Source organism: Erithacus rubecula (assembly GCF_903797595.1).
Source record: "Erithacus rubecula genome assembly, contig: scaffold_199_arrow_ctg1, whole genome shotgun sequence".
Lineage (NCBI taxonomy): Eukaryota > Metazoa > Chordata > Aves > Passeriformes > Muscicapidae > Erithacus > Erithacus rubecula.
Window position 1 is genome coordinate 22876 of NW_027636114.1, and position 10381 is coordinate 33256.

The 10381-nt window shown below is 55.5% G+C and overlaps 1 protein-coding gene across 1 annotated transcript; it reads left to right on the plus strand.

The window, feature by feature from the left end:
* The first annotated feature begins 8257 nt into the window (after positions 1 to 8257).
* Positions 8258 to 9711, plus strand: LOC306815716 (uncharacterized protein). Its single transcript, XM_079332271.1, has 2 exons — positions 8258 to 8382; positions 8568 to 9711. Exons 1-2 carry the CDS (start codon positions 8328 to 8330, stop codon positions 9488 to 9490), a joined length of 978 nt encoding a protein of 325 aa, XP_079188397.1. The 5' UTR covers positions 8258 to 8327; the 3' UTR covers positions 9491 to 9711.
* The last annotated feature ends 670 nt before the right edge of the window (positions 9712 to 10381 follow it).

The window sequence follows — 10381 nt, forward strand, 5'->3', positions numbered from 1 at the left end:
GATCCCTCCCAAAAACCAGCCGAGAACCCCTCAAGACCCCTCCCAAAATCCCCCAGACCCCCCCACCACATTTTAGGATCCCCCACCCCCCAAAAAGCCCCCCAGATCCTCCTCAGACCCCTGCAGGACCCCTCCCCAAATGCCCCAGACCCCACCAAACTCCCCCAAACGCCCCCCCCCCCCCCAGATTCCCCCAACTCCCCCCCCAGGACCCCTCCCCAAAACCCCCCCAAACTCTCCAGCCCTCCCTTAGGACCCCTCCCCAAACCCCCCAAACCCCCCAAGACCCCCCTCAGACCCCATTTTACGACCCCCAGTCCCCCAAAACCCAATCCAGAACCCCCCCAGACCCCACCCAAGACCCCATTTTAGGATCTCCCAGACCCCTCTCAAAAACCTCCAGGGCTCCCCTGACCCCTCCCAAGACCCCCAAGTGCCTCCCAGAGGCCCCTCAGATCCCCCCAAAACTCCCCAGGCCTCTCCCAGACCCCTTTTAGGACCCCCAGACTCCCCCCAAACCCCCCAGGCCGCCTCCCCAAATGCCCCAGACCTCACCAAAATCCCCCAAATGCCCCCCCACAGACTTCCCCAAATCCCCCAGGAGCCCTCCCCAAAACCCCCCAAACCCTCCAGCCCCCCTTAGGACCCCCTCGGACACCCCCCCCAAAACCTCCTGACCCCTCTTAGGACCTCCAGACCCCCCCAAGACCCCCTCCCCAAATGCCTCCCAGAGCCCCGTAAGACCCCTCCCCAAAATCCCCCCGAACTCCCCTCAAAACCCTACAGAACTCCCCAGACCCCCCCAGGACCCCTCCCCAAACCCCCCCAACACCACCTTTAGCACCCCACCCCCACCCCTCCCCCCGACCCCGCCCCTCCCCCACATGTCCCTGCGCCGCCCCAGCAGCTCCCGCAGCCCCTCGGCCTCTCCCAGCGCCTGCCCCGCTCTCTGCAGCGCCTCCCTCAGCGCCCGCCCGAGCCCGGGGAGGCTCCCGGGGGGATTCCCGGGGGAATTCCCGGGGGGATTCCCGGGGGGCGTGGGGGAAGGGGCCCTGCTCCGTGGCGGCGCCGGGGTCGGAGGGCGCCACTCCCTCCTGGCCTCTGATTGGCTGCAGCGGCGCGGGGGAGGCGGGTGTTGCTGAGGGGAGCCGCGCGCTGATTGGTTGGTTCGGGGAGAGGCGCGCCGCTATTGGCTGGGAGGGGCCCGCGCGCTCGGCGGGAACAGCGTGTGGGGCGAGAGGCTGAGGAGGAAGCTGAGGTAGGTCTGAGGGGAAATGGGGCGATTTGGGGGAGAATCTGAGGGGAATTGAGGGGTCTGAGGTGGGTCTGGAATGGATTTGTGGGGATTTGTGGGGGTCTGAGAGGAATTGAGGGGTCTCAGGGGAATTGAGGGAAATTGAGAGGTCTGAAGTGGGTCTGGAATGGATTTGGGGAAGTTGGGGGGGGGTTGAGGGGAATTGAGGGGTCTGAGGTGGGTCGGGGGAAATGGGGGGGTTTGAGGGGTGGGATCTGAGGGGAATTGAGGGGTCTGAGGTGCTTTTGGGGAGGCTTTGGAGGGATTTGGGGGGATCTGAAGGGAATTGAGTGGTCTGAGGTGGGTCTGGAATGGATTCTCTGTGTGGAATTGAGGGGTCCGGGGTGGCGCCGGGGGGAAATTAGGTGTTTTGGGGGTCTCTGAGGAGATCTGAGGGGTCTGGGGAAGCTTTGGGGATAAATGGGGTATCTGAGGTGGGGCCGGGGGGACATGGGGGAAATTGGGGGGGTCTGAGGGGAATTGAGGGGTCTGAGGTGTGTTTGGGGAGGCTTTGGCAAAACTGCCCCAAAACACCCCAAATTTCAGAGCAAGGCACCAAAATTCCTAAGATGCCTCAAAACTGCCCCTGAGTACCCCAAAACACCCCAAAATCCCAGAGCAATGCCATGAAGATCTCCTTCACCAAAAAGTGACCCAAACCCACCTGAAACACCCCCAAACCCGAAAAGAATGGGCCTGGAATACCCCAAAATCCCAGAGAAACGCCTCAAAACCGCCCCTCAATACCCCAAAACTGCCCCAAAACACCCCAAATCCCTTCAGGCTGCCCCCAAATCAAGTAGAAACACCCCCAAATCCCATAGAAACTCCCTAAAATCCATCCAAACCACCCCAAAATGCCTCAAAGCTGCCCCAAATATTCAAAAGTCACTCAAAACCAGCCCCAAACAGCAAAAATCCCAGAAAACTGACCCAAAAATGGTCCTGACCCTGCCCCAAACCTCCCACCTGCTCCCACTCCCCCAGGTAAATTCAGCTCGGACCAAATCCTCCTTTTTATAATCCTTAATCTTTTTTTTAATCCCAAATCCTCCTTTTTCCAACCTCAAAATCTTCTTTGTCCATCCTAAAAGTCCTTTTTAGACCTCAAATTCTCCTTTTCCCACCTCAAATTCTCCTTTTCCCACCCCAAATCTTTTGTGCATCCCAAATATCTTTTCCCACCCCAAAATCCTCTTTTTGAACCCTAAATCTCATTTTGCCACCGAAATCCTGACCTCAAATCCTCAATCCTCACCCTAAGCCCCCTTTTCCATCCCCAAATCTCCTTTTTCCATCCCAAATCTTTCTTTGTGCATCCCAATATCTTCTACTTTCACGCCAAAATCTCCTTTTCCAAATCTCCACCCCAAACCCCTTTTATTGACTTCCCCAGGGGTTTTTGGGGTTTTTCCCAGCATTGTACCCAGGGTCTCTGCAGATATTGCACCTGGAGCTGCCCCCACCCCAAATTAATCCCAAATAAACCCCAAATGAACCCCAAATCAAGCCCAAATGAACCCTGCTGTGCCCCCCAGGGATGGAGTGGTTTTGGAGGGGGAGTTTAGGGTCAGGTGGGTTTGACCCCAAAGTTTGGGAATGGGAGAGGTTTGGTCTTAAAGTTTGGGGGGGTTTGACACCCCAGAGTTTGGGATCGGGGGTTTGACCCAGAATTTGGGGATTGGGGGGGTTGGACACCCCAAATATTTCAAACCCCAGAGTTTGGGAATTGGGGGGATTTGACACCTCAAGGTTTGGAGTCAGGGGGTTTGATCCTAAAATTTGGGGTCAAAAGTGCTTTTACACCTCAGGATTTGGAGTTTGGGGGGGGGGTGATCCTAAAGGTGGGAGTCTGGGGGCATGGGGATCCTAAAATGTGGGATTTGGGGGTGTTAACACCAAATTATGGAGATTTGGGGAATTTAATCCCAGAGTTTGGGAATTGGGGGGGGGGGGGGGGGTGGGTGATCCTAAAATTTGAGATTTGGGGAATTGACACCCCGGGGTTTGGTTTTTGGGGGGGTTTTGATCCCAGACTTTGGGGATTGGGAGGTTTTAACTCCAAATTTAGGGATCAGAGGGGTTGGACACCCCAAATATTTCAAACCCCAATGTTTGGGAATTGGGAGTTTTGACCACAAATTTGGGGTCACCAGTTCTGGGGCTGGTTTTGATCTCGGTCTTGGTCTCTGTTCCAGTCTCAGTTCCAGTTCTGGAGCGGTTCTGGTCTCAGTTCCGGTGCCGGTTCTGTTCCCAGTCTTGGTCTCGGTCTCCATTCTGATTTTGGTCACATACTTGGTTCTGGTGCCCGTCTCCATCCCTGGCCCAAAAATTTTAGGAGCGTTTGGGTGATTTTATACTAAACTGGGCAGCTTTAGGCTGGTTTTTAGGCACCTGATGGACAATGTTAGACCAATTTGGAAGATATGAGACCCCCTTTTAGTGGATTTGAGGTCCATTTGGCTGATGTTAGGCCAAACCTGGTGGATTTAGACTGCATTTTGGAGGATTGTTAGTGATATTAGACACTTTACAGACTGTGCAACACTTTGACCTCGTCCCTTTCCCCTCACAGTTCCCACCCTTCCCTTGACCCATCCCCTCCCAGTTCGGGGTTTGGAACAGGGAAGCAGGAAGAGGTGGAGCAGCAGCAGAAGCAGAAGGAGACAAGGAGCGATTCAACCATCACCCCCCATCCCGCAGGTGCCCGGGGAGGGGGAGCTCGCCCCAAATATCCCGGGGGGGTCCCTGGGTTTGGGGATTTTTGCGGGGGATGTTTCATCTTGCCGGGCTGCAGAGGTGCAGATGCCCCTCGGGGGGACATCAGGGGTCCCCGGTGGGTGTGGGCAGAGCCCTGAGGGGGTGAGGGATGCAGGTCCCCCTGTGGTGGAGGTTGGGCTTCCCGGGCCCTGCGAGCTCTGCCAGGGCCACATGGGGACTGCGCAGGATCGGCAGGGGGACAGAGGTTTTGGGGAGCCCCGGGAGAGCCGCGGCTTCCCTGAGCGGGACCCCAGAGAGAGGAGAGCCCCAGAACCCCAAAGCGGGGAGCCTGACGGGGGGGACCCCTGGCATTGCCGGGACCCGGCGGGGGGTGCTGGGGCCGGAGGGGCAGCACGGCCGGGAAAGGGGTTCTGGGCTCCCAGTGCCACCAGTGGGTGCTCCCAGCATGAGTCCAGTTGCTCCCCGCATGTGCTTCCAGTTTCCTCAGCACTCCCAGCATGAGCCTGGCCATTCCCTGTTATAATGGAATTTGCCCCCAGCACAGTCTGTGTTGCTCCCAAGGTAACCAAAATTGAGAGGAAAACCAAAAAACTACATCCAAAAAGATGGAATTTAGAAAGTCAAGGCATTACTTTATTATCTAAGCAGGATGTTGTGGCCAGGATGTAGCACAGAAATCATCCACACATAACCTGTGTGCAGAGAGAATCATTCCATGACACTCCGTTTTTAGTAAATTTTTTATTCTTTTATACAGTCCTAGAAATGAATTGGGTCAGTGTTCTTTGATCTCAAGGTCTTCATTCCCTGATTTTATCAGTCTTTTCAAAGGAGATGTCTGCAGCTGTGCCAGAGGCAGAGTCTGGGGTGGATGTTCCTTGGTGGCCGCTGATGGCCCTTGAGCATTCCAGCTGCTCCCAGTGTGTTGATGTGTTGAGTTCATCTGACCCCACCTGGTGCAGCAATGCCCTGGAAAGAAAATTAACAGTTTCTTAGGGAAAAGGCAAACAAAACTCCTTCATCAAACTTGTAGAAAAATTTTTCAATGGATACGTTTTCCAACACCACTTTGGCCCAGTATGTTCCCAGTTCTCCCAGCTGCCCCTAGCACAGTCTCAGTCACTCCCAGTACTATCCCAGTATGAGTCCAGTCTCTGCCAGCAGGGCCTCAGTCACTCACACTTGCCCCCAGTTACACCCGCATGGTCCCAGTTTTACCCCCAGCATGATCCCAGTCTCTCCCAGTTACGTCCCAGTGACCACCCCTATGGTCTCAGACACTCCCAGTATATCCCGGTTGCCCTGAACAATCTCGTAGTCATTCCCAGGCACTCCCACTTACCTCAGCATGGTTTACTTCCCTCAGTTTTATCCCAGTTGTCCCTGCAATAGTCCCAGCGCCTCTCAGCATTGTTTTGGGTTTTTTTTTTTTCGGATGGGGAGGGGAATGTTTGGAGAATGCAGAACTCCAAAGCTGTGCCTAGTCACTCCCAGTCATTCCCTAGTATGATGTAACTTCCCCAGTTGCTCCCAGTTCCTCCCATTTTCATCCAGTGTGTTCTCTCCCAGTTGCCCCCAATATAGTCCCAGTCACTCCCAGTATGATAGCAGTGGCCTCCAGTGTGATCCCAGTTTGCCCCTGTCAATGCCAGCATGACCCCAGTAGCCTCCAGTATAATCTCTGTGACTCCCTGTCTCTCCCAGTATATCCCAGTCACCTCCAGCATGCTGCCAGTCACTGTCACTTCTTCCCAGTTGCTTTCAGCATGATTCCAGTTGTTCACAGCCACTCCCAGTCCATCCAAGTATGATTCCAGTCACCCTTAGTGTGATCCCAGTCTCACCCAGCATGGACCCAGATGCTCTCTCTGTGATTCCAGGATTATCCCAGTTGCTGCCAGCATCGTTCCAGTTGTTCCCAGTTCCTATCAGGATGATCCCTAGAAGAGCCCCAGTCACTCTCAGCATTGTCCCACTATCTCCCAGTTGTCCCCAGCCTGGTTCCAGTCCCCCCAGTATGGTTACAGACACTCTCATTATATCCCTGTTGCCCCAGTAAGGTTCCTGTTAGCTCAGAATGATCTCAGACTTTCCCAGTTACTTCCAGCTGTCTCCAGCCAGTTTCTGTCAGTGTCCCTATATTCCTAGTTACTCCCAGTATGTTCCCTGTTCTGGCCTCAGTCCCCTCAGCATGGTTCCAGTTGATCCCAGTTGATCCCAATGTGTCCACATATTCCTCCCATCATGGGCCCAGTAGCTCCAATTAACCCCCAGCCAGGTTCCATTCCCACTCACTGTAATTCCAATGACTCCCAGGATGATCCCAGTAGGACCTGTGGTCACCCTCTGTATGGTTCCAGTCATGTCCAATATGACCCCAGTCACTCCCAGATCCTCCCAGTATTATTCCAGTCATGCCCAGGGTGACTCCCAGTCAATCCCAGTATGGTTCCAGTTGTGACCAGCCCTTCTCCATCATTCCTAGTCTGATTGCATTATGATCCCAGTCATTCTCAGATATTTCCAGTACTATTCCAGTCACTCCCAGTATGATTCCAGCTAGTTCCCAGTAGGATCCCAGTATGACTGTGACATGGGCACAGCTGCTCCCATTATCACCCAGTGTGGTTCCAGTTGCTCCCATTTCCCCTTGCCGTGGTTTCAGTTGCTCCCAGTGTATCCCAGTTTCCATGAGCATGTTCCCAGTCCTTCGTAGTTGTCCTCAGCTGCTTCCAGACTGATCCCAGTTGCTCACAGCCTCTCCCAGTCACCCTCAGTGCAGTCCCAGTTGCTGCCAGTATGACCCAGTATGATCCAGTATTTCTGAGCATGGTTCCAGTTGCTCTCTGTTCCTCCCGGTTGCCCCTAGCATAGTCCCAGTCACTCCATAGACGATCCCAATCCCTGCCAGCATGGTCCCAGTCATACAGTTCCCCCAGTACAGAGTAGTAGCTCCCACTAAATCCCAGTGTCCCTCAGCATGGCCGCAGTTCTCCCCATCATGGTCCTGGTTTTTCCCGGGCAGGTTCCAGTCACTCCAGTAAGGTCACACGCACTTCCAGTAGATCCCAGTGGCCCTGAACATGCTCTCATGCATTCCCAGTCACTCCCAGTGTCCCCAGTAAGGTTACAGTTACCCCAGCACAGCCCAGTCCCTCCCAGTGATGCCACTTCTGGGACCCTGCACCCCTCTCTGTGTTCCCAGATCTCCTGAGAGGATCCCCAAGGGCTGGAAGTCGCCCCCCGGGGCTCCCAGCAAGCCCCAGTTTGGATCTGCAGTCCCCCAGTTTTCCCAGTTTCCCTCTCCCTTTCCCCGGCCGGGTTCCCCCCGGCCCCAGCGGGTGGGAGCAGCCGAGAGCCCCGCGCTGCCCATCCCGACCTGTCCCGGCTCCATCCCCGCTCCTCCCGCGGGCTGCGAGGGCTCGGGAACGGGGCACCGAGGGTGTCGCTGCTGCTGGGGAGGAGGAGGGATGGGAGAGGAGAGCGAGAAGGGATGGAAGTAGGGGAGGGATGGGGAGTCAGGGAAGAGAAGGAGGGATGGAAGAGAAAAAACAAAGGAGGATCAAGAATAGAAAGAGGAACGAGGTTGAGTCCTCCCTGAATTCACAGGTCCCCCATCCATGGGACCATCGACCCCCAGGGGACTGGGGAGGGGGAGCTCAGCCCAGATATCCCAGGGAGTCCCAGAGTTGTGATTTTTTGAAGGGATGTTTGGAGAATTAAGAACTGCAAAGCTGAGCAGAAAATGCCCCTTGGGGGGACACTGGGGGGTCCCGGTGGCAGCTGCCAGCAGAGGCAGCCTGGAGGAGCAGAGCCCTGTGTCCCCCAGGACCCCAAAGTGGGGAGCCCGGAGAGGGGGGAGCGCCGCCATTGGAGGGACCCTCAACAGCCTGGAGAGCGGCAGAGAGAAATCCTTGGACCCCCAGCACCCCAAAACAGAGAATAAGGGGAGAAGAAACCCTGGGACCCCAAAATCCCCCAGCATCCCTAAAGGGGAAGAGGGAAGAGGGGGGAGCTTTTTGGATTGCTGGGGCTCCCAGCAGCCTGGGGAGGGCAGGCACCAAATAGATGGGGGATCCCCAATACAAGCGTCATCCCCAGAAGCTGGGACGGGGGGAATCCTCAAACACCAAAGGGGAGGGACCATTCCCAGGAACTCCTGGGAGGCATTTTCAGGGCTGAATGTTGGTTTTTGGGAGGTTTTGATGCTTGGGGACATCTAGAGATGGACACTTGGGCAGGAGGTACCCCCAACAAAACACGCTCATCCCTTGTTTTTCCCCAAACCAGGATTTCCCATTGCCTTGGCCTGATGGAGGAGGAGGAGGCTGCAAGGAAGAGGAAGATGGCCCAGGAGCCGCAGGCAGGTGAGGTGGAAGTCAGTGCCCTTTTCCCCCTCTATCCTGCTCCGTTTCTCAGCCCAGCACGGCCCCAGCTGCAGGACACCCTGCTGTCGACGCCGTCCTGCCGGGGACGCGTTGGGGGGAATCTCCTTCCCCTTCCCTCTGGCACGGAGACAAATCCCATCCTCTCCTTGTCCTTCCTCACCCAGACAAGGAGCTGAGCACGGAGACCAGGGAGAACAAATCACCACAGCAGGACCTCGTGGAAGAGGCCGTATGCAGCGGCTCCACGGTGCAGGAATCCAATGGGGAGGAAAAGCTGTGGAGATCCTGCACCAGGAGGGGTTGCAAACGCGGACCACGGGGATGTGAGGAGGAAAGACCCAGCCTAGGCCGGGCAGGCGGCCGGAGATGGAGCCAGAGCTCTGACCTGGTAGTCCGTGAGCAGCTTCGTGATGAGGAGAAGCCCCACAAGTGCTCGGAGTGTGGGATATGCTTGAGATGGAGGTCCAGCCTGATCCGCCACCAGAGGATCCACACTGGGGAGAGGCCTTATGTGTGTGGGGAGTGTGGGAAGAGGTTTCAGACCAGCAGCCATCTCCTCAAGCACCAATGCACGCACACAGATGAGATGCCCTTCCGCTGCCCTGACTGCGGGAAGGGTTTCAGGGAAAACTACACCCTCACCAACCACCAGCGCATCCATACCGGGGAAAAGCCTCATGAGTGTGAGGAGTGTGGGATGAGCTTCAGACGGAGCTCCAACCTGATCCGCCACCAGAGGACCCACACTGGGGAGAGGCCATACAAGTGTGTGGACTGTGGGAAGGGCTTCAGGCACCGTTCCAGCCTAATCCATCACCAAATTATTCACACAGGGGAGAGGCCCTACGAGTGTTCTAAGTGTGGGAAGGGGTTTGCCACCAGTTCCAGGCTCCTCGAGCACTACCAGACACACACGGAGGAGAGGCCCTACGAGTGTCCTGAGTGTGGGAAGGGCTTCAGGCAAAACTCCAACCTCATCCGCCACCGGCGCATCCACACTGGGGAGAGGCCCTACATGTGTGATGAGTGTGGGAAGAGCTTCTCCCAAACCTCAGGCTTGACCAGACACCAACAGAGGCACCGGTAAGGGAAGCCCTGCGAGTGTGCCAAGTGCAGGAAGAGTTTCGTGTGCTGCTCCAACTCCATCCCCCACAGCAGGACCCACATTGCGCACAGCCCTGGTGACCCACATTCCCTGGGATCTGTGTTGGGAAGACACTTGCCTGGTTATCCTTTTGTTTTGGCCTTTGTTTTTCTCTCTTCTCCACCTCTTTGTGCTCCAAAAGCCAAGAGGAATTGATCTGTCACATCAAACCTACCAAATCCATGTAAAAAACACCTCAATTTTGACTCAAAAGGATGAATCCAACTTCAAAGTGCTTTGTTGTCTCCTAAAAACAACTCAATGCCACATGAACCTTACTGGATTCCAGAGCCACCAGGGTGAGAAGTGGTTGGAAGGAGACTGGGTGAAGTGGGATCCAAATTTGGACTGGTGGGATTGGGATTGTGTGGGGCTGGCTGGGGAGGATGTATTTGATAGCAAATAAAACTTCAACAATTCATGATTTCTGTCAAATTCTTTCAGTCACTTCCAGTTCTTTTTTCAGTGGCACATTCTCAGCTGATTGTGTTTATGTCCTCCTTTCTCTCCTGCCTCTCTCTGCCTGCTCTGTTTCTCTCTCAGGGTCTCCCTTGACCCAGGGCAGCTCCCACCAAAGACCCTGCCCTGATTTAATTCCCAGTGCAGGAGCTGCTACAGCCATGGGTGACATTCTGAAGGCTGGCAGTGAAATGTCCCTGTAATATCTTGCTGCACTTGGCTTTTGGCCCCTTCTGAAGAGCTTTGCCTTTAAAGGCAGGAACATCTTTTCCTGGGCTGGGAACTGGAATTGCAGACTCTGGCAGTGTGAGCCATGCAGGACCATGCGGACTGGGATCATGGGGGCTGGGATCACGTGGACTGGGATCCCCCAGG

Bases quoted from the DNA above. Each gene is read 5' to 3' on its own strand.
- LOC306815716 (XM_079332271.1), top strand. From the start codon at position 8,328: ATGGAGGAGGAGGAGGCTGCAAGGAAGAGGAAGATGGCCCAGGAGCCG. The intron at 8,383-8,567 runs GTGAGGTGGAAG...TTCCTCACCCAG, and splicing joins GGCCCAGGAGCCGCAGGCAG to ACAAGGAGCTGAGCACGGAG.